This window comes from Argiope bruennichi, chromosome 3 (assembly GCF_947563725.1).
Source record: "Argiope bruennichi chromosome 3, qqArgBrue1.1, whole genome shotgun sequence".
Lineage (NCBI taxonomy): Eukaryota > Metazoa > Arthropoda > Arachnida > Araneae > Araneidae > Argiope > Argiope bruennichi.
This window is the reverse complement of record NC_079153.1, coordinates 80229578-80255225: the sequence shown is the minus strand read 5'-3', so window position 1 is coordinate 80255225 and position 25648 is coordinate 80229578. Positions and strand designations below refer to the sequence as shown.

At 26.7% G+C, this 25648-nt stretch overlaps 1 protein-coding gene across 2 annotated transcripts in view; it reads right to left on the bottom strand.

The window, feature by feature from the left end:
- Positions 1–25648, bottom strand: part of LOC129963975 (sodium- and chloride-dependent GABA transporter 2-like) — an 82238-nt gene that overhangs the window by 3523 nt on the left and 53067 nt on the right. Inside the window, exons 5-11 of one of the 2 annotated variants that reach the window (XM_056078613.1) lie at positions 24299–24433; positions 17948–18051; positions 17745–17869; positions 16656–16768; positions 15896–16033; positions 10513–10615; positions 5829–5929 (exon numbers count right to left, since the gene is read on the bottom strand). In XM_056078613.1, coding sequence (XP_055934588.1) covers positions 5829–5929; positions 10513–10615; positions 15896–16033; positions 16656–16768; positions 17745–17869; positions 17948–18051; positions 24299–24433 — 819 coding nt within the window. The remainder of the gene's footprint in view (positions 1–5828; positions 5930–10512; positions 10616–15895; positions 16034–16655; positions 16769–17744; positions 17870–17947; positions 18052–24298; positions 24434–25648) is intronic. The other variant, XM_056078614.1, reaches the window with a different exon arrangement.

Here is a 25648-nt window from a genome sequence, read left to right as displayed (position 1 = left end):
ATATAAGAAATAAAGTCGAAAAAAATAATATGAAATACGAATATAGCACAGGCATTGATGCAGAGTATATAAACAGTTAATTTTAAAAATTTCAGAGTTGAACAACTGAAATTTCTTTTAAAAAAATAAACTATTCTCTAGTAGTGACTTATTCATTTAAATTTTGACTCCACACAAACCTCCATTCATAGGGCTTCCAGGCCCCCATTTGGTTGTTATGGGAGTATATTTAAATGATTCCTTATGCAAAAATAAAGCAGTTTCTAATGCTTTTTTCAATAAAAATAGAGCATTCAACAATCAAGAAAAATGCGAAAAATAAAGCATCTTAGCATCATCTAATAGTAACAGTTATAAAAAGTTATTATGCATATTGGATTTTATTTACAACTGATGTAATAAGTATTGTTAAATACTTCTGAATATTTGAAGCTGAAATAAAGGTTAAAGTCGTGCAAAAAAGTAATGCATAAAATCGGATACATACCTCTCATCCTATATTTCACATGCTGCTTCCAAAGCGACAAAACGTAAAAACGCAAATCCACCAACATTTATACAATATAGCGCAGTTTTATGATATCAAATTCAACAAAATGCATCTCAAAAATATACATTTACTCGATGAATATTAACACAGATGTATCAATATCCTTTGAATAAATTTTCATTTTAATCTTGTGCAACGAAATGCTTACAACATCAAGTATATTTAGAGCACTTCGCTTCCAATAGTTCAGTGATTTGTTCCATGCTTTTCATGGATATCACAAAATATTTCTCAAAAATTTTATAAATAAGATACCACTGTATCTAAAATTGTTCACATTCTCTATATTAAGAATCAGCATGAGCTTATAAATCTTTGTCCATATCTTCAACATTCAAGGAAATTTTAGTTATAATTTTAATAATGATAAATTTGAAAGAGCTGATAAAATGATATTTCATCACTTTTCGAATAAAATATTGGCCAGGTTAGATACACCCCCATTATATTCGATTAAGAATTTTTTTTTCTTTTTGTCACTTACATATCGCAACACATAACAAAATAAGCAAATCATTATATCAAAACTTCAACTATAGTTAATAACATACGATTTCATTAGAGTAATGACAAATTTACCAGAATAAAATTTGTAATTCAACTATGGGGCAAAGCAAATATATTTTAATACTAAACGTACCGGCATTTCACCGATATATTGGAACTGCCATTGGAAAACGATCATTTGACCGCTCTCGGCAGGTTTACCTTTAAATGGAAAATAATTCGCAATAGGGGAGCCAGGAACTAGTTGCAACAGTGGTAGGTAGCAACATGCATGTTATGTACGTTTTTTTTTTTTTTTTTTTTTTTTTTTTTAAATTTTTAATCAGAGTTTTCATGAAACATTCTTCTTATGAGGAGCCCTATTGCATCAACAGTCAGTAAGTACCTAGTGAGTAGTGAACACGTGTTTCCTTTTAGCTAGTAAATAAAGGGAAAAAATTCCTAAACTTTGATTTAAGATAAACTGATATTTTTTTTTAATGTTTTAACTTTGTCTATGTGTAAAGTTTTAAAAAAACTGCTTCAATATTTTTTTCCAAACCGCAATATATTTTTATAAATCAATTGCAGCTGTAGGATAGGGCCAATTATAACAAAATATTTTGGGAAACGTAAATTATAGCTTGAGAAATTTATCCTCAGTTGTAGTTGAATCATGCAACTAGACTTTCTGCTTTAAATATTAGTATGAACCTCAAAGAACAGACCTCTCGTTAAAGATTCACCTGAGGAGTCTAACAGATGCTCACTTAATAATAATAATAATAATAATAAATAAATAAATCCTCTCACACACCTGATAAAGTAGCAATAGAAAAAGAAAACGATGTCATAATGAATAAGAAATAAAAAGAAGGACAAAGCATAAAAGGAAAGGTATAGGGGGGGGGAGAGAATACAATAAAGAAAAAAAAAATATGTAAAAGAGGATTTTAAACTAGCAACTTTTAAATTTAACAGATTCTGAAATAAAAAAAAATAAAAAATAGTTTTGTCTGAGCGTGTAGAGATGCGTACAACAATTTTGATGTTATATTATATTACAGTATATTAAGATTCTTCGGTGAAATCGGATTTCAAATCAAGAACTTTCCCGTCTCGAAGCCAAGATCGATTTGTAATTATTGCGACCTTCCATTCTGATAAAGGAGAATGAGTTCAATCCTTAAATTTGTAAAATGTGTCAATGTGCTTTAATTAATAAAGAGAAAATAATTTTAAATATTTTTATTTTTATTGTTACAACTTATCCCATGACCCGAGCAAAGTGAAACAGCCGATAAGAAATTGAAAAAATATTTTTGGTACTAAAATGAACGAATTTGTTCAATATTTTTTGTATATTATGAGCGATTAATTAAACTATAAAAATTGTTAAAATCAATTAATATCAAATATATTTAAAAATCTAAACCTTTATCCAAAAATTGTTACAATTAGCACCAATCTCCCCTACGTAATTCTGAACATCACACATCCAGTTTAAAAACAGCTGATGAAAATAAAGTATTCTATAAAAATTACAGTTAAACTTTTCTAAAAGAGGTCTACTAATATATTTTTATATATGCCTCCACGAAAATAAGGTATTCTAAAAACTCCATTTAAAAATGCTTTTTCTTATACAAAATGAACAGAGGAAAGGTAGTGTAATTGCCAGAATATACGAATTCGATATTTTTATTCATTTTATAGATCTATTCAGAAAACGATTTTTTTTAATAATTATGTCCATTTATCTCTATTATATCCATTTATGTATCTAAACATGACAATAAGTTTAAAAATATAACATAACTAAAAATGTTAAATCGGGCACTTTTTTTTAATTGCGGATTTCAGAACATTTTGGATCCACCAAAAAGAACACTTCACAAACAGATTTTCTTCACTTTACTATGAAATTGTACAAAAAAAGTCTGTACTAATAAAGATATTTTATAACTTTCGATATGCAATTCTCGTTTAATGATTTTTTTAAACATATCATTTATTTGCTAGCGCACAACCATGCATGTCCAAGTAGAAAATATTACATACATCTTTAATTGATATATTATACTGAACGCAGTCACTCCCGCTTAAAAAAAGCAGTAAATACATTTGTGTAGAATTTATCATAGTTTAATTCAAAAATTATGGAAAGGGGAAAATTAAGGGAAAAAATTATTTGATGAGATAGTGGGGTTGTTTTTTTTACCTTCAGTAAAAACTGTTTTTTCTTTGAAGAAATTTCTGATTTTTATCTGTGAAAATGCCAAAATTTTAATATCAAACAACAAATATGACAAAACACACTATAAATCTTTTGCAACTACTGGCAAAAAAAAAGTTTGGTTTCTACTGGAAAAAAGGTAATTTTGAGCCACATATTTTAACTCTTTTAAGCATGATGATTTAGTTCCTGATCCTCTTATAACAATTAAATTTTAATTAATAATTGTTTAATTTTAAGCCACATAATAAAGAACTTATATTTTTAAAGCTTACAAATATATATTTTTTTTCATTAAGTAATTTAATAACTGAACTACAAAGAATTAAATACTTTGATATGAATGATTCAGAAAATAAATAACTGTGATTGAAAAAGCTAATTGAAAGTATAAAAGTATACGAAAAAGTAGAGTTGAGAACATTACGACTTTTCTATATTAATAATTCTAATTCTAAAAATTATTATTATTGAATTTCAAAGCGAGTGATTTCATTATTTAAAGTAAAACGTTTAAGATCTCAGATTAATTGCACTTTGTGTCGATTATTTAGAAACGGTTTTGAAGAATTTTGTGAGCATATTTTGAATTTTTTTTTATTTTTATGCTAATGCATGAAATAATTTATACTTTGATGATATTTTTCAAAAACAAAATTAGATAAGTAGTTTTATTTTGTTCATGAAATCCATAAGTATATTTCCCCTACGAAATCTTTGCTGTACGAAAATTTAAAATATATATTTCAGTGTATTGTTAATAAAAATAATAGAAATTCATGTAAAATACACACACATACACATATATTAATTTAAATGGTATTACATTTCATTCCGAAAAAAATTATTTTTTCAAATGTTATTGATACTTTTAATATATATGGGCAAGTTAATGCTTAAACTCATAATAAATGTAATGGGGAAAAAAAATAACTTGCTGTACGTTTTAAAAGGTATTTTTTAATCTTCTAAAAAGAATTCTCATTCAATCTCTTTGAACTAGCAAATGCAACAATTATTTTTATTTATAAAATTGGCATATTTACTGAAAAAGAATTAATAATTCTAAATATCTTACTTTTGATAATTTTTGCTGCATAATTTTTAAAATTTGATAATGTATTGAGAAAAAAGTGACACATGTAACGAGAAGCATATATTTTTTTATTCATGTTACTGTCAACACGATTGACCGGATATTGTTTATTATTTATACTAAAAGAGGTTTAATTCGGTTACGATCGATAATTCACGTGATTGGCGTAGAGGATAACTGGTAATTATTCATTCTAACGAATTTCTTACTTTCACCAAACATACATAGAAAATCTTATTTCATTTAGTTGTGAATACTGATATATATCTCCTAAAATAAGAGAGACCCTAGACAAGATAACCTGTGTTAATGCTATTACGATGATTACAGCGACCTGCTTCCAAATTTGAGTAATCAAACTACAGGTTTTTATCTAATTTAGAATGTGCACAGTGCTGTTCCATACCCCTTTGCTCAGATTCATCGTTACTTTCAAAACAGATGAGTGAATATGGAGACTTAATGCATAAAGTTAATTTCAGAGAATTTTTTGGTAAAATTTTTGAATTAGAAATATTTATTATATATTTTTATATTATATATCATATTATATAATATTTTTATTGCAAATTACAGGAATATATCCTTTGATCTATTCTACTTACAATAAATAATTTTTGGAGCAAGTTTCATTATATGATTAAGGTATATGGTGAACGTTACGTTGGTATATATTGTAACAAAATTTGAACCAATGCAATATTTTAATAGTTTTGAGAGAAAAATATTTACAAATTTCTATCTTCATTGCAAATAATACACCATATTATTTTAAAGCGACCGCACATTTCAGTTTCTCAATGACTTACTTTATGTCATAGAATATGCTAAGAATCAGCTACATATCTTTCGAATTCACATTGTCACAATGCATTTCGAGTAGAATGTCAAGGCATATAATATTTAAAACCATCTTAAAGTGATTCACATAATATTTGCAACACTATTTAAATTTTCATAGTTTTCTAAAAAAAACATAGAAACACAAAATCCATATATTTTATCAACAAACTGATTTCATAGTATTTAAAATTTGGTAGAAATTGCATTTTAACATGAAGTTCTCGAGTAAAACTTATTTAAGAAATAGTATCAGTTTTGAATTATAGAAATCTATCTGATCTTGATCCTTGCCACTGAGAAAGGAAAATTTTAATTGCTCTCTATATGCCTTAGATTCCTCCCTATGTTTTGAAAAGAATAATTATTTTTGATTAATATATTCCATCTAAATGACTATCAGAATGTAAACTCGTTCATATTAGATGAATATTTCCAAGAAATAAAATGATACAGGCTTAGTGATCAAGACGCTAACCAGTTTTCCAAATCATTTATCAATAATCCACATTATCTATTGCCAAGGAAAATTTAGAAACCTAGAATTGTTTTCTGAATCTATTGCAAAAAAAAAATTCTGTAGATAATGATGCATATTACTAAGCTAAAATTATACTTACACCAGTTACAAGAGGAGAAAGGAAACTCCAGCAAATCATGAGCCATGAATTAATTCTGAAGCCCAACATTTCTTCGATATTGTCATAAAAACGCCGTACACCTGTTAAGATAAATAAAGTGTGGAGAATAAAGCATGAAATTCAATGGCCAGCTTCTAATTTGCTACACCCACATAGTCACATAGTGCAGCATTGGAATGTACAAAGGCAAAAAATTACAGCACTTTAGATCTGCATATTACAATAACATGGACAGAGGGAGATTATGAAATCCTTTATCTTAATAATAAATTTTAATGAAATATAATTGTATCTTCCGTAAATAATCCTCAAGTTCTAAATAATTAGCGTGATTAGCCCGATTTCAGATATTAAATATAAATTAAAATTTCTTGCATTGTAAAAGCAGAAGTAAAGTGCCATATTACAAAGTGGTGCACAATCAGTGCATATCAGCATATAAATAATACAATCGCATACATCAAGCATTACTCAAGAAAAATATTAACCAATTTAGATATTAAAGAATTTTATTGATAAAATACAAATTTTGTCTTAAAAAAATAGTAAAAATTTAATTTTTTGTGATATATCATATAAATTTTAATGAATAATTAGTCCCCCCTTAAAATCAATGTTGTCCTCCTTCAAAAATCTCAAAATGTTAAAAAAAAATTTAATTATTCATTTAAAAGCTGTATTCAAGTCGAATAATTAAAAAAAAAAAACATGAGATTATTTGAAGGAGGACAAGTACAATAGAAAACAACTCCACTTTAGATATGGAGTGTCAAAAAATTCCAAGAAAATCGTTTTAGTAAAAATAGAGGTTTCTTTATTTTCAGGATGCGAGTTATTTTCTTTATCAATAAATTTTAAAAGAATAATAATGTTATATCAGAAATTTTACTCAGTAAAATTTCGGACAATTCATAATTTGTATCCAGTAATATAAAATTTGAAACAAAAACTAGCTTAAAGTTTAAAAACTGCTATAGTAATCTATAAGAACTGCTAATTATATAAATAACTTGCACCCTGATGAGTCGCTTTGACTTTGAAAAAAAGAAACCATTGACCCATCCAAATCCAAGATTTTTATTAAGAGTTGGATGACGATTGCTCCCGTTAGCAATCTCCCGTTTCTTTACACTGTCCTTCCAAAGCATTCCTGCTCGAAGGACAGTCAGCACCGACACAAATATCACTACTGAATATCCGTAAGAAAACACACTGTCCCTCCAAAGCAGGGATTTTATTACCATTGATTCTGCTCGAGGGACAGTCAGCACCCGCACACCTAACCTTTTTGTTAATCTCTGGCCTAAAAAGCCAACCAGTAAATTTTGATTATATAAAAAAAAGGATATTTTAAGAAAGGAATTTATGTAAAAAAAAGGGGTCAGAATTTTGAGAAATAAATTACTTAGGAAAGGATTAAAACAAATGATAATAAAATTAATTGTGAGAAAATTCGTGGAATACTTTAGATTCAAAAAGAAAAGAATTATTTTTCGAAATTAAATTAAGTTAAAATTATATTTATAGGCATAAATTCCTTGTTAAATTAAATATATAGATAACTCTTATTTTGCGGGTACATTTGGGAATAATTTCGTAAGGCTCTACAAATATTCCTAATAAATAAATAAGAATCTAAAATATAAATCAACTATACTGAAAACATAAAAATAAGAAAAACATAAGAATAATAACAAAGAATTGTGCAGAATCATAAAGAGATGCAAAATAAAACATAACTAATGCCAAAGGTTCTCAACCTGTGCTGGAGCAAAATTCCCCATAGGTTAGTAAGCATTTTAGCACTATTACCAAAGCATTAATTAAACAACCGAAGTTTTTTATGTATTTTGTGATAATATTATTTATTTGAAATGATAGAAAAACTATTTAGAATTACAAACAAGTGTCCTCCGCCAAAGATAGTGGCTTATTTTTTTAAAGTAAAGCTAAAAAGCATTATAAAGCATGCAAAGCATTTTCTGCGTACACATACACAAAGCTTAAATAGTTATATAACTAATAGAGTAGTTATTCTAAGCTTCGTTGAACTAACTAAACGAATTAATCAATTCTTAAATTATCTAAGATTCATTTAAAGCCAACTACTGTCTTCAACCTTATTAACATGCATAAATTTTATTCAGCAAAATGAGAAAAAGTATTTGTGGAATGCTCAAAAGTAACTACAGAAAGAAACTGAAAACTACGAATGCTGCTACAATAAGAAAAATCATTTTTCATTGAAAAAAATGAATTTCAGTGGATTTGTAGTGACGAAAGAGTATTTAGAAAAATTTTATTGTTTCGTAAAAAAAAGACAACTTCTAAGATATTAAAAATTTCAATAGTACATCAAAGCACAATGCTAAAATAAATTTTTCAATTTTAAAGAATAACTCAAGCATCCACCACATGCGTCACGTAAATTTAAAGCTAAATTGTTTCTTTTTATCATTCAAGAATCTTCTTCGACAGGCTTTTTACATAATTGTTATGAATTTCACAGATCATGCAATAATATCTTAGAATTAATGATTTTCTTTTTCAAACAGTCAAATTTAAACATTAAAAAATATCACTTGATCCAACGAATAGAGGGTTGCATTTTGCTATAGTTTGAGAACCCTTCAAGTAATAAACAATTACCGAAAGCAGGTGCAAAAATTCATAAATTAATTCGTTGCATAATTTTCCCTGAAATAATTGTAGATTATAACCCCAATTACACAAGTATTGTATAAATAAATAAATACTTTACATTGAGCGAACTGTCACAATTTTACTAGGTATTTTAGTTCCATTCTCACACAATCGAAAAGTGTCATTTTTAGGTTCATTTGACTCAAAATGTTGACAGCAAAGTCAGCAGCTTGTGTGTGTGTTTTTTATAAAGGTTTAAAATATCAAATTATGGTTTAAATATAATCTGAGCTTTAGACATTTTTTGATATTCTAACTTTTACTGAATAGAAAATATTATTTACGGTAGTGACATTTAATTTAATTAAAAAGAAAATAAATTCAATTACTTAGTTGGGGATTATAAAGGTTATTGTTATTAAAGTTTTGCATAGAAATATGATGATTCTTCAGATTTCAAATGCATCTACAAATTATCCACACAAAGAAATTAAATTTACAGACACACGAGCTAATAGTGATGCAGAACAAAAGTGCTTAATCTTTAAATTTGAATGCTGCCATTTAAGTTTTATGACAAATGCAGATGTGCTCATTTATCAATCATGAAATCAAGGATAAAATACAGGCTGAAAATATTTTATTTTATTTTAAAGCAAAATTCTAAATTATTTTCACATTTACTACGAATAGAGGTTTAAGTTTTTGTTACTCAATATGAAGCATATGTGTCCCATTTAAATACATTGCTCAATATCAGTTTTCTGTTATGCAGAATATTCTTATTTCTTTCATTCGGGAGAATATAAGTTTTCAACTGAATGAAATACAAAAGAATATACTGTATTTGATATTTCTTTTCTTTTCCTAGGCTATAAGTACTTCATTTTAAGACTTGAGGAAAGTTGAACTAAATATAATGAAATATTTCACAAAGCACTTTATTTTTAGGAAATGTAGAAAAACAATTTTGCAATTTAATTAAATTTAATATGATTTTGTAATAGAAATCTTTAACAAAAATTTACTTATTTAAACAATAATTTTGTACTTCTTCTCTAAAAAGTTCGTGCGAATAATGTCAATTTTAATTTTTGTTTAATTTTGCTATTTGATATAATAATGTAAAATTTCGCATATAGGGAATGCGTAAACTTATTGGGATAATATTCTGTCCTACTGATACATTTTTTTTACTGTATTCATGATTTAAAAAAGAGAGAAAATTTCTAATTGTATAAAACATCAAAAGTACTTTCATTAACAATAATTTATTTGATATTTATTTTTGCTTCTTTCATATTTTGATTAGAAGTTTTATTTTCTTATTTTACACTTTTGAAGATAATTTGAAATAATATTTCTTGATATTACAGTAATCATTAATGAGATGTTTCCTGTCGAATTAAATGGATCAATTTAGATGGTGGATGCTATAAACTCATTTTTGGACATAAAGTGTAAGCATTTAATCACTATTTTATTCTTTTCTGTAGTTTTTTATATGATTTGTTTTATGTTTCTATCCGTAACCATTTAAATTGTCGCAAGGTATATGAAAATCACCATAACTGAATATGAATGCTCTTTCCATTTTAAGTTTTTTTATGTATTCATAAGGAAATGTATGTCTGAGCAGAAGTTAAATATAATAATTTATCTTTTAATCGATTACAACATTTTTAATAGAGGTATTTGAAATGACATAAAACATATAATTCAACGGCGATTATTAAAATGTATACAGAATTTTTACACTGATCCGCTTTCGATAAATGAACATTTGCAGAGCCTTCGCGAATAAAAAAAAAAACTCAAGACACTTTTTTTATATGCGAAATTTCTCAGAAAAAAAGTGTTAGTGAAGTAATCAAAAAGAAGAGTTATATAGGCCGCAGGACAAAAAGCGAAGGAAAAAAAAATAAGTTAATGTTTTCTTTCTGATAAGACTGGTTGGCATAATTCTGAAAGTCTCGGGGCAGAGATTAGAGGTTTATAAACAGCCACCACTGTTACGTACCGTATACCCAGGCAACTGCTCCGCACTCAAAGACACAGAACCACAGCAGAGTCATACCACTCGCCGAGTAATAGTCAAACACTTGGAACACGTACATACCACCCTAAAAAATGAGGTACAGCATTAACTCGATTAAGGTCTCAGGGATTCCTGGCAGAGCCACAGAACCACCCGATACCCGTAACGACTGCTTAAAAAGGCTTCAGGAGGACAGTCATGGTCAGTGAGTTAGTTGTTATGTGTACTATTTAATTTAGCAATAACAAATAAATTATGTATTAGTATTAATAATGAAAAACTGTTAATAAAGTACATAAAAACAAGTTAAGTTAAAAAAATCGATGTTTTCCAATTGAATTTCGAAAATGAAGAATAATATCCAAGCGCTTTATATCGATGCGTTATGTTTATCCAAGCTTTATTTCCTGATGAGAGTAGAAGAACATGGAGAAAGTTGGAAAAGAATATTCTAAAGTATTCAACAATCATAATCGTTATTTAAATTCCTTAAATTGGAGAATAGAACACATTACTTGGTTTATGTTAGTTAACTGAATTTCTAGAGAACTTTATGAAACTTTTCTGATGCTTTTAAATTATAGTGGATATATCGCAATAGATATACATCTTTAAGTTTTTAATTTAATACAATTAACATCATCTAGTCTTTTATTCAATGAAACTGACTATTGTATTTAAAAACTACATTTGTGAATTAATTATAAATTACAATACGTTATATATGATCGTGTTTTTAAACTATTCAGAGCGATTCCCAAAAGCTTAAATAAATTCAATTCTCAGATTTTTATATTTATAATATCATAACGATACTGACAAAATATTATATTCACTTTTAAGTTAAATTCCCTAAATTCAGATTATGTTTTCAAAGAAATTTTACTTTCATGAAAGCAATTTTCAACCAAAACAAATAAAATGCTAATATGAAATATCAGAGATAGGCAAGGCTGTGAGCTTTGGATGGAATATGGCACTTAATAAGCAATCGATACGTCATCACTTCGAAGTCCACATGGACGATACTGTGTGGACGTTTGAAAAAATTGAAGGCATACTTACCAAAAGTAAGTAGTTGTAACGATGGATATTAACATCAACTCTAAAAAAACTAAACATTAGAGAAAACTCATAAATAACCTTTGCATCTTTCAAGCTGCCACTGATTTTATATACATAGTCACATCAAACATATAAGCCGGAATATGATCTTTCAATAACAGATAGTAAAAAAGTTTAACAGTACTGTAAAGCAGAGTGCTGAGGTGTATTTTTAAATAGTGGTCTTATCAATCTATGTTTTTTAAAGTAATGAATCAGTTTAAGTTAAATGTAGCTAAATAATGTGTTATATATTGGAAAATAATTAAAACATTAAATTGCAATTATAAATTACTGTAAAATAATGTATTATATGTAATTATGTATGATTCGTAAGTAAAATGTATTATTCGAAAGTGAAATGAACATGCAAAATGAATGCAAGGAAGAAACGCATTCAAACATTAAGAACTGTTTAAAATTACAAATGTAAGCATCGGTAATTTAAAATAAAAATTCGAATAGTTTTTATCATTTAAAATCTGCCTAGTTTAAAATTATCCTAAAGATTTATTACTCAAATCTTAGGTTTCATAAAAATGAGTAAATATAAGAGTTTAACATATAACAATCCTCAACATTACTAAAATTTAATATGGCATCTAACGACACGTACGTTGAAAATGTAAATACTTCGATAGTTTTAAAGTACTTTTTCGTAAAATAAAGAATTAGCTTGATTAACAATAATGAATTATTAAATATGTGTGAGAAATTCTGATATTTTTGTCACAATTAATATATAAAAACATCAGAAGAAAACGTAGAGCGCTTTTATATTGAGAACCATAAACATTGTAGCAAAGAATTAAAATGCATTTATAAATGTTTGTAAATATTTATCTTTTTTTCATAAGTAAACTATTGAATCTTTCCTTATATGATAAGTACAGAGAAATGCATCTTTTATATAGCTCACATATTTGCATCTACAGATTTATTTAGATACCAGAATATTCTAAAAGTATTACTTCTATAGTAATATTTTTAAATATAACTTTATGAAAACAACTTATTTAACGAAGGAAGGAAAATTTAATCACACATATTTTGCCTCGTAAATTTCACACAAGTTTTTAAAAGAAAAAAATGCTTATAAAAAGCTAAGAACAGTAAATGAATTAATCCTGGTTAATTTTTTGCATTACCAATTTTGCTGCAACTGAATTCCAAAAAGCTGAGATGAAACGAAATAATATTTGAAAACTATACAGGTGACCATCGCTATCTAGTTTTTAATATTATTGTAGCATCCTAATCAACTTTTAAATGCTTTGAAATGCTCGAATTTTTTGATGATGTTAATAAAAGAAAACTAATTAATAAGTTTTTAAACTTTTTACTAATAGCCAAGGTTCAGAAACACCTTTAAAAATATAAAAATAAGTTTTATTTGATTAAATATGTTTTCAGTTTTTTTAATTGAAAGATAAATACAATTTTGTAAAAAGATAATCTCTTAATGTCTTACTGTTTGTCCCAGAATTTAGATAATAGATATGATAAAGTGCAAAAAAGATATCTCTATGCGCAAGTAGATATATATTTTCTCTTATAAATGCATATTAAAAATACAATAACTCTAAGACAGGCAAATTTTCCGACCCATTAAGGTTAAAAATCACATGATCAAAATTTTTTAATAATGCATTGCCATATTTTTGTTATTCAATTCGAATAACTAGCTCCCTTTTGCTGACAATACATTACAGATCAAAAAGTCGAAGTTTTATTAAAACTAATCAAAATTTAAGAAACACGGTTAAATGAACACATTTTTCTTAGTTTTTCTGAGCAGCCATTGATGTACGAGATATTTAAAGGCGAAAAAGACCATGACAACGCGTGAAGAAATAAAACATATTTGCACATCCGCGATGTCGGCTCAGATTAATTTAACACTGAGAGTATATATAAATAATTAATAACAGGAACAATATTTTAAAAGAATTATGGCATTAGTTAAATTATCATAGTTCAATGAGTTATCATTATTGAGTGAAATAAGTTGTCCTTTTCCTACATATAGTAAGGGATGAAAAGAATACTCCGGCAGCTAAATTTAAAAATCAAATCGAATTCTTCATCTTTTTTATTGTTAAGAAATTAATTGTTTATTAACAAATGAAATAAATGGAATGAATCTGATTTGTCTGATCAATATTCATATATCAGTAACATAAATCCTCAAACGAATGATTAAAAATTTTTCATCTCATCCTTTTTAGAGCCCCTTTTTATATAGAGTTTAATTGTTTTATTTTTTCAGCCAAATTCTATTTTGTTTATAAAATTTTTAATAAACCTAACTATTGTATTGTATTCTATTCTAATAAACAAATCATAAAGACATTCAAAACAATATAAAAATGACATGAACAAATTTTACAAAATTTGATAATCTAATCATGCACTTCAATCACACATTCAAAGCACGCATTTTAAAGCCTATGATGAAACGCATTACAATTTTGCTTTATGATTTTTTTAGTACTTTATGATAAATAAGATGACAATTTCTGTAAGGTTGAAAATTACTTTAACAAATCGTTGGTTGAAAACGTAAAAATTATATTCTTTAGAGTAAACATAAACGGAAGTTTTACATTTAATTATTATTTTTATAATCATAAGGTTTTGCCATTTCTGTATTAAAATAAATATAAAAAAAATTAACTGATAAAATAAAAACTCATGAATTTGAATTCTAACGCAAAACCATCATAGCAAATTAAGTTTTCAACCAAACGCATTGTTGTCAAAAGTATAAAAAAAAGAAGCAAGAAGTAGTAATATTCGGTAATATTTTGTATTACAAATGAAAACATTAGTAAACTACGAAATATTATCGGAAAATATCATTTTCTCATTGAAATGACTTTCTGAAACCTTGAATGCTTTCAAAGGATGAAAATTTGAATACAGTTTAAGTTTTATTTTTACTAGAAACTAAATAATATATTTTCTATACATATAATAACTGATACATGCATTTTTTATAAAATTATTTTAAAGTCAATTTTCGCACTGTTTTTGAGTTTAAACATTAGAATTTTTTTTTATGTTTCCACTATATGACAACGCCAGCTTCTTTTATCACTTAACTATGGAAATGAAATATTAAAGTTTGCTAGTCAATTCTTAATATTAATATTTAGTTTAGCATTAGAAACGCCCGAATACAACATAAATATATACAACATTCTCTTAATTCAAGCTAATTAAAAAAATTTAATGAGAATATGAAAAAAATGATGTCGCCAAATATTACCAAAGAGTATATTCGTTTAAACTAATTTTGTTATGCAGCAGATTATAGCGTATCCAAAATTCCGGGAACTCCATATGTTTCTGTCATATGTACTCCATATGAATTGTCCAAAAGTTTGGACAGTTTAAGGAATAAGGATATTTCTCACGAAAGTATTAACATTGATTTGATTATTTATGCTATTAAAATTATGAAATGCAACTAATTATTTAAATAACGTCAAGTGGAATATTAGCTGCTTCATATCCTTGAATTTAGGAATTTCCCCTTTTAGTTCTGCTTTAACTTTCTTTCCTACAAGAGAATTATAATATTCTTCTCTTGTAGGGAAGCTGGCTGAAGGCCTGATAGGAGTCTGGGAAAAATGGATACTCTACATCTTTAAAGTGACGAATTTGATATAAATAAGTTTTAATCATACAAGTTCATAATCCTTTAAATTGACACAATAAAATAACTTTTAAATTATTGCATGACTTTCTCAAGACAAAAGCATATATATAAAAATTATAATATTTAGAAATTTAAAAAAATTATTTGTAGTAAATAAAATTTATTTTAATGTAATATAAAACATAAGATTTTTAACTATTGCTTTATATAAAGAAGATAATCACAGTACCATACTTTTAGTTACACAGTTAATGATACTTTTATTAATATTAACTTTTGTTAATGTGTTTCATATGCTTAGAAAGAATTTTTCAGCAAAGTTATGGTTCAATACTGATTCTTAAAAAATTAACATTGAAATACATCAATCGTCAGGCATCAAATTCGTCACTTTCACTACATTTTAAGCAGCATTTAACTAATTACATAACGTAAATATGCAAAACATAAGAAACCAATGGCAGCTTTTGATGGTTAGGTTACTCAAATAAAAATCTAACTTCATATAAAGAGTTCTCTGAACTCGTTTTACATGGTGATGGTATGAAAATACCGCGCAAGTAACAAAAATTAAACAAAAGATGAAGAGAGACTTACATTAGTAACCATAGACAGTCCTATGAGGAATGATACGAAACAGGTTCCAGCTATGAAGTATTCTCGTCTGTAACCGACTCTCAGATAATCTGGGAACATATCCACAATAGCAGTGACAAATCCTTCAATAGCGACGAACTGGAAATATTCAAGAAAATTAAAATTAACACTAACATAATTGATTTCGCAGCATACCCCTCAGATACAGATCATTTTAACCATTCTTAACCGATGGGTTTTAAAAACAAGTTTACAACATATTTCTCAAACATCTTTTTGCTCACTAAGAAACCTTTTTAAGTAGTTAATGAGAATGACTAAAAACTTGAAATTTGCGAATTTTCATAAAAAATCAGTATTTATAAAATGTAGAAAATTTTCGCTAATTAAAAATAATTGTCTATTTTAAATAAAATAAAAAAATGTCCTTTACAGCTAGTTTTTTTAATCTAAGGATAATTTAAAACAAGTATTGAATAAATGCTATTAAATTTAGAGAAATCATTTATTTCTAATAATATTATTTAGCTTATGAGCTGATAAATATATGGTTTATGAAGTTTGGAGGTAAAATTTCCATCAGTTGAATTTTAAAATTTCAAAATACTTCAAATTTGTACCATATGCATTCTAGTAATCCACTCTGCATGTTATATCCTAATGAAGAATTTATTCTAATGTAATTAAATCCTAGTAATAATTTAAATTACATGAAATTTTGGATAATCAAGTGTTTTTTTTAATTAAATGTTATACATACTTGACTGTCCAATCCAAGCATCAAAATCATGAAAAAGAAGAGTACAGCCCACAGAGAAGGAGCCGGCATTTGAGTAACAGCCTTAGGATATGCTATAAAGGCTAAACCCGGACCTGAAAGAAATTGAAAGGATTAAAAAAGAACAAAAATCGCAACATAATAAGAAAAAATAAATATTATAAATCTGTATGATAGCTTAACAAACTATTAAAATATTATTCATGTTCTATCAATAGAAAATAGTTCTGCTATCCATTCTAATTTTAATTTGTGTTTATAATGACTACCGAGAAGTCGAGCCTTTTTTTTCAGAATATAATCTTCATTTGTGATAATGTGAGTTATTAACGCAATTTTTATAAAATTCAGCATTTGTTTTTATAATAATACACTGCGACACAGAAGTTTAGACTATGAATAAATTCGCAAAGATTTCAAAATACCAATTTTAACAAATTTTCCAATCACGACTTTCGTACTATACATCCTCTTGAATTCATTTACAGAAGATCATTATTAGCCATCTCTGTAAACTTTACAGCACATGAAGTGCCGAAGTTTCTCTAATGAATTAATATCTAGATCACATTGTAACACATTGAGAACTTTTATATTTGGACAATTAAGCAAGATTTTGTGTTGCTTAGAGAGTGAATTGAAGCACAAATTCCCAATGAGGGCCATTTCATTGGGAATCGTCAAATGGTAACAGGTTATAATCTATTGTTCTTAGCGATGTTTGGCGATTATTGGTAAAATGCAGAGACACTTGTCTATTATAGCAAAAAGTTGCCCAAACCGTCGCCGAGCCACCACCTAGTCTGCGACTAAAAAAACAAATAAATTCCTTGCGCAAAACATGAATGTACATGGCCCAGCAAGATGGACCATCTCGATTCAACTTTTTTTTCATCGCTTAATGTCAAAAATCAAAATCAAAGGAATTACGCTTGAAACTACGCAAATTATATCAACCATTGTTTATAATCTTTAAAAAATGATAATCACAATTAAAGTATGTTGACATAAATAAAGGTAATAAAAGTAATATAATTAAAAGAAAATATTTAGATTAAATAACACACTAACCACTTTCTGCGACATATGCTACATCTACACCAAGTTCAGTAGCCATAAAACCTAGCACCGAAAAGATTGCGAACCCTGCGTACAGACTGGTGCCACTGTTCAGAAAGGCAATAAAAATACATTGCCTGAAAAAAAATATTAAATATAAATAATCACGCAAAATTTTAATACAGATGGATAATAAGAACAATTACTATACATACTTGTAAAAGTTATTATGAAAAGTGTTGTAGCTACCCAGTGCTGTCATACATCCTAAGGCAATGGCATAGGAAAAGAAGATTTGCGTACCAGCATCTATCCATACCTGATACAATTCAAAATCTTAATGTTATCAACATAAAGAAGATAAAACTAACTATCAGCATAATTTCATTTAAGAACAATGAAAAGAAAAATAAGTTTGCTTAAATCTCATTATAAAGAAGAGGGAAAATTCTACATGTTTAAAAATTTGAAGTAATTCTGTATTTTCATGTTACCCTGAATGCAACAATCATATGTTCGAAAGCTTTTTCTTTCACACATTATTATTAATGTGACCTACTTCAAGTTCGTAATGTTGAAATTTCTTTATTGATTTTTCACTCCCTTCCTTTTATGCTATTTTGAAAATTGTCTGTACTTGGTTATCTTTGATAATCATACACTATTTTAATAATTTCAGATGTGAATTATCAGTAGATTGATTAGTGAAGTCAAATTTTGATTCTGTCCTCTTAATTTCAGACAAAAAGATTACTAGATTCCCTGTTATTTATAGTAGTTAGTTGGAAATTAAAGATTGAAAAATTGGAAAATAATTAAAATAAATAAATTTTACTTTTGGGGATATAAAATAAAATGTGTTTTTAAGAAACAGTTCATTCATGACTTAGAGTTATCAAACCTCGTGTGTATATATATATATATACTTAGAGATGTTCAGTTCGGATCAACTTTTTTAAAATTTTAATTGATTAAAAATTAAGCTGAATTTCGGTTTTATCCTCGATACACCATCCGAAAATATCACAGTACAAAAATGATTTCAACATCATCTTAAAATTCAAAAAATTATTTTTCTAATCATATGAGTTTTTCAAACATATATATTAAGCTCATATTTTTAACCAATTTTTAAAAAATATTTTTAACATATTTTCCAACAATTTATTTCACACAAAATAAAAATGAAACTTAACCTGCACAAGCACGTTGCGGATTCACGGGAGAAATCAATTTTTATCAACATGTTGCTATCAGATTGAGGAAAGATCAAATTAAAAGATTAAATTACCTCTACTGCAAACTAAAATTAGAAAAGCGTAATTTTCAGTATGTATCTTTAAAAAATGGTTTAAATAAGAAATATGATTCTTTCTGAAAGGTAAGTAAAAAGAAAAGGGTGTTTGTGTAATTTAAATATATTTTTATGATTAATTCAATAATTCTATAGTATTTAAGGAAACAGAGTTTTTATATATACAGGATATCCACTTTAATAGATTTCCAACACTAAATTTCTAAACTGCATTAGGCATATACATAGAAGAGGAAAAATGCCTAAATGAAATAAAGAATACTATTTAATGCAGTTTGAGTCAATAAATGTTCTGATGAATTAAGAATTTTAATTTTTTACAGACCCTCCTGTGAATTATATTTAGTAAAATATTCTTGAGACACTAACATGTTATCTAAAAAGAAATATCCATCTATTTCGATTTAAATTTAGTGAGTTTTGGTTTTGAAAATTTAATTATTATTTTATAAAAACTCCATGGATCATCCACTCCATTATTATTTTAAATAGGCCACTCAGCACCTTGAGTTCTCCGAGGCTGATTAGCCTAAAATTATGAAATTGTTAAATTTTTATTGAATAATCTTATAATATATATTCAAAGTTTCATAACCCAATCATATTTGGTCTCAAAAGATAGAAAAGTTTTTTTTTTAATTTAAAAGTTGGAGTGCTAGAATATTTCACTGTATATGGATTCAATAGGACAGTATAATAGTTAGATATCATGATTTTTTCAGAAGTACTTGCAATGACTGGAGTAAATCAAAATTTTATTATTTATGTCATTTAAATCTTTTTGAAATTAAAACTGAATACCGAATTTTAAGATAAATCAGCGAAATTTTTATTGAATAATTTTTCGGGATACTTCCTGAATTATAAAAAAGTGAGCTTAAGATTTCGATGTTGAAAGATTCTGCTTTCTGTACTCAATTCTTTTTAAAGTTTTGGCTTTAGTAAAAAGGTTTTTGTATTAATGGAAGTTTAATGCTTCAGACTTCAATTCAAAGTTATGGATTCAACTTTTACGGATTCTTACAGAAAATGAGATGCAAAAAAAATACAATGAACAGAATAGTATAAGGCTTCTATAATAATATGAATTATATGACTATTAAAACTTAATATTAAATAATGTATTGCTGAAAAAGGTATTAAGATACCAAATTTCCTAATATATTTAATTGAAAATTTTAACAAGAATTAATCTCGGCGAACCAGTTGATCGCTAAAAGCAGTTAATTCTAAATACTCCAAATCTCTCAATTGAAATTATTAATTCTATTTTCGGAAGCTACCTACTTATCTTATTTTCGATGAATAACTTCTAACAAAAGAAAACAAATATGCATTAAAGCAGATGAATTTCGGCCAGGGCAATGAGAAAGGGAATCTGTATTGAAATAATATTAAATGAGAAAAACTGGGTAAAAAAATCGAGAATTAAAGCGAACCTTAGGTAGGAGAGAGAGAGAAAAAAGTATACCAATGTCAACTCTTGCCAAGGTATTAATTACGTATGCCAAGTCTTGACTGCAAGGCCAACACCCGAAGTACCATCTAACTCAGTTGGAAGAAACTTCCTTTTTTTTTTTTTCCTTGCAATGTCTCGCTTAGTTAATGAATAATGAGGGTTTTGTGATATTTTCAAAGATTAGAAATTGAGTAGTTCTAATTTATGTCTTTTATTTATTGATTATTCTTTATTTTTTTTATAAGTTTTTTTTTATTTCTCGAAATTTTAATGAAGAAAAATAACCAAATAAAATTTAAAACGAGGAGGCAAATTTAAAAATAGCTTTAGGAGATGATGCAGCTCCTTAGCCTTAATAGATGAGCTTCCCCTTTGAATTGAATTTAAAATTAGAAATATAAAATTCTCTAAATAAAATGGCTGGTAAAATGATTTTTTTTAGCTGAAATCATCGAATCCTTTAAATGAATGAATTTTCGAAGTAATTTATATAAATAAAAATTTAGAAAGAATATTAGTTTTTTTTTTCTTCCCGAATCAGGAATTTTAAAATTTAACAAAATCCTGTAGTCGTTGCATCAAAACGACTGAGAATAAAAGCTCGATAAATAATTATTAAAAAAAGAATCAGTGGTTCTTGAATTGGTTCCTATAATTTTATTCAGATATTTGTTAAATTTTGAAATCTCTCTTTTTTTTTTCAAAAAATATTTTTCTCTAGTTTTTATATGCCATAAAATTATAGGAGCTATGAATTGTGAATTTTTACTTAAAAATTCTTAGTTATTAAGAAATGAATAATTTTTTTTCTCATATTCAAATTACATTATAAGAAATAATTGCATACCCGATGCGGTTCATCTTCTTTCATAAAGAATTTTATGCGTTTCGTCACATTATCGTTAAAGGATCAAATCTTTAGTTAAGTAAATCAATATGCTTGTACCAATACATTTCATTTTATTTTCTAATCAAATTTCTAATAACTAAAAACAGTATCTGTTAATCCGATGTTACATTATGATAAGTAAGTATGTAGGTGATATTTTTATTGATGCATTGTGTGAATACAAACTTGACAGTAGATTAGTAATAACGGAAATACGAAGCAAGTCTGTTTTTATTTTATGCTAAATACCAATAAGCAATTCATCGGATAGCAAGAAAGTTCGAAATAACTCACTCGACTTATTGCCATAGCTGTAAACATAGATTTGCAATACCTCCAATTTTGGGAAACAATGCTTGCCAATGCTTATTTGAATCTCAAATTAGGTCGCATTAATAATATTAGAAAACTATTCATTCTAATATCGAGGGCTCGAATATATGCAAAGAAATCAGTCATTGTATCCTTTTAAATATGAGTGCAGTGCAAACATTTATAGAATAAGATACTCAAAAATATAGATTAAGACGGTTTCTGGAATGTTCTTCAAAATTTCTAACACAGCAATCGAATATTTTTTCAAATATTTGTTCATTTTAACTATTACTATTTCCACAGTTTTAATACAGGACGTTCTAATATACAAAACAAATTATGAAAAATCTTCTTTGGTAAATAATAAATAACAACGTTATTTATTAGCATTTACAAATTATAAATATAATCTGAAAAATTAAGCTATGTTTGAAATATTATGAAAGCAATTTCTTAAGATTTTATTATTAAAAAGTGGCATTTTTTACCGAGTAATTCATTTCACTACCTACACTGGTTAGGATTCGTTGAAATATTATAAGAAACTTAACCTTCCTTTTTATTAATACCATTTTGTTTTTTGGAGCGAATAATAGAAAAATGTTATTATTTGTCAATTTTATCGATGTGTCAGTTAAGACAAAAAATGTTTAAATACTCATTGCAACGTCTTTAATTTAGTAAGAAGAAACAAAAAGTTCACCCTAACATTTTCGTAAAAACATAAACATTGAAAGTTAAAAAAAAAAAAAAAATCTACTGCGCAGTTTATAGATTATTCGAAGAATCACTAGAATTTGAAAGAGAAATTATTTTTACATTAAAATACGAGGCGACATTCGTTTCCCAAGACATACAAATTTCTGTAATTAGATATCTTAATTGCTCCTCACAAGCTAGTTCTTTTTATATGATAGATAAAATGAGAGTAAGTGGTATAATCATTATCGAAACAATGAACTTCTTAAAGCTACATCATATATTTTTCATTTCCCAAGGCCGTGGTCTATTTCAAGATATTGTTTTGATTATTTATTTATTTTTTGATAAAAATAACGTCAATTAACACTGTTGAGTGAAAGGAAAGTCAGCATGTATTCTTACTTTTTTTTTTCGTAAATTGATTGAGAAGATATACACTGGTAACATCTTTTATTGATATATATATTTCATTTCTAAAAATTTTGGTCAATATAAAATATTTTCTGTCTTTATTGGGATATTTTATAATGCATTTTAAGAAATTATTTGAAAACTAAAATATTCCATAATTTTATTTATTTGTTATTTTTCTTCATTTATTACAATGAAACTTTAAAATCTCCATATAAAATAATGGAGAAGAAATGTTATAGTATAGGATTGAAATTTATTTCTTTTAAACTAGGCAAGCTCTACTATTTTTACTTTCATTGCTATAATTTTTGTCTGGCTTGAAAACGGAACTTGAGTACAGTTGATGTTGGGTGATGATAAATGAACGCACAAATAATTTCATGTATGTCTGTATACTTGAAAGTCAATTCAAGCGGAAGACTGAAGATAAAACATACTAATTTGATGAAAGAAATGATGAATTACACATACGTCTTCAAGATTGTCAAATTAAAAACCTTGTTTATTTATAAAATAGGTTTAAAATTTCTTTAGAATAGAAATTTGTCTTAATTATCATTTATCATCAAATTACAATCCTTCACACTTGGTTTATTTGTTACAATTTATAAAATTTAGGCCACGACTTTACATTTACTCCAAAGAAAATTTAATGGATGAATGCAAAATAGAATAAAAGCTTTTTTTATGGAAAAAATATTTATTTATAATTCATAAGTGATAAATAGAAGAAATAGCTATTTGGATAAAATATTTTATTGTGCATATTTTGATTAAAAATTTTTGAATTAAAGCCTGTACATTATTCAGACTGTTTTCTTTTTAGGAAATATTTCCTTCCATATGTAAATCCTGTAATAGTGTTTCTTTCCCATAAGCAAAATAATTTTAAATTATTTTGCAATCATTCTCAAGTTACAAAAATTTAAGATCGCGCCATTTTTTTTACAAATTGGAGAAGTACGAGTTCAGAGTTTTAGCGACAGTTTGAATCGAAAACATTCCGATTTAAGACAATAAGTGAGACATTCTGAAATTAAATTATTATTGAAAAGAAATATGAATTTTATGACAATATTTCTGTACATCTTGCTTGAAATCTAAAGCCATCATGGAGAGATATTTTGTTCACGATTCTTAATTGGAGGGTGACAGAATCTATTTAAAGTTTTCCAGTTGGCATGACGCCATCATATCCTTTTGATAATGTGATGTTAAGCAAGGAAAGAGACCTATTATTATCCATGGGAGACTAAATTAAGATTAATTTAGTTATTTAAATAAAATGTTGAGCTAAAACGGACTGTGTTAGTAATGTAATTATAAAAGCATGTTTCAACCAGCATTTAATGGATTCATTTTTTTAATGGTTTATACAAAAAAAGTTCAATACTTTTATGGAATAATTTTAAAATTGAAAATAAATATCATTTTCTTATGATTAAAATTGTATTATATTTTTAAAAACTTACCTGGCCATCCAGAAGTTTCGTAAAATCTGGTTTCAAGTAAAAAATAATTCCTTTCATGGCACCATTTAGAGTCACTCCTCGGATCAACAGGATTGTAAGCATCACGTATGGAAAGGTAGCTGTGAAATATACCACCTGAAAAATAAAATTAATTTTAATTTCCAACTTTCTATAACTGAATTGGGTCATTTAGGAAAATGTCAGGAGTGGTGGTGGGGGGAAGGGATGAAGATGTCCTGGACGCAAGCTTAGTAGACGACAGAGAAACAAAACATTATTGCGCATACGTATTTCACATTTTAAAATTAAATGTGATAAGAAAGCAGAGAAAAAAATCATATCCTATGCGCCATTTTTATTTGTTAAAAACGTTAATGATACACTGATGGAGAGGAAAAAATATTATATTTTGGACTTCACCTGTCGTCGCTATGCTATTGCCGGAGTTTCAAGTTTTTGCAGGAAAGATGGAAGGATTTTCGCAGAATAGATAAAATTTTTGTACAAGAGATAATCATATAAGTTTCAATTTTTTTCCATGAGTATATAATCAATTGAAAGAATTACTTTTATAAATAATAAATAAATAATGGGGAGAAAATTCGTACTCTATTTAATTTTTTCATCACAGCGTAATTATTCGATTTTTTTGAAACTCTCATAAAAAATAGCCTTAATTATAATACATTTGTTTAGATATTCATATACTAATTGAGTTTAAAAAACAACGTTCCCTTCATCTTGTTTAATTATGAAACTGAACAGTAAAAAATAAAATTATATTCATCATTATTAAGTGCCCAGAAACCTCATGTATACATCCACTTTTCATGCACAGTGTAGAGTTATTTGTCATGAACTTTATAGCATCAATGCTTCGGATTCTAAAAAGGATATAAATGCCTAAATTTATAAAATTTATTGTTGGTAATAGATTACTTTATATCAAAGTTACATGGTTATCTGCTTTAATGGTTTGAGCTAGTCATTGTCATGCCAGTAACTATGGAAACATTAGAAACAAATTCCATTAATATATCTTTTATGGATCATTTTGAGTTAATCGCGTATTGAGTTTATGAGGTTAAAATGTATTATTTAAAAATAAATTTTCTTTGATTTCAATAGGTAATTTAAGTCATAAAATCAAGTTTGATGTTAAATCAAGGTGAATACATATAGTATTATTACCCACACATTTTTAAGAATCGGAGGAACAGTGATGTAAAACAAAGGAAAGAGTAAATAGCGGGTAGTTAAAGAAATTCTTATTTAAAATTAATTTGAACAGATCATCAGGGATTTTAATGAGAGAAAAAAATAAAGGACAGGAACAGAATACTGTATATA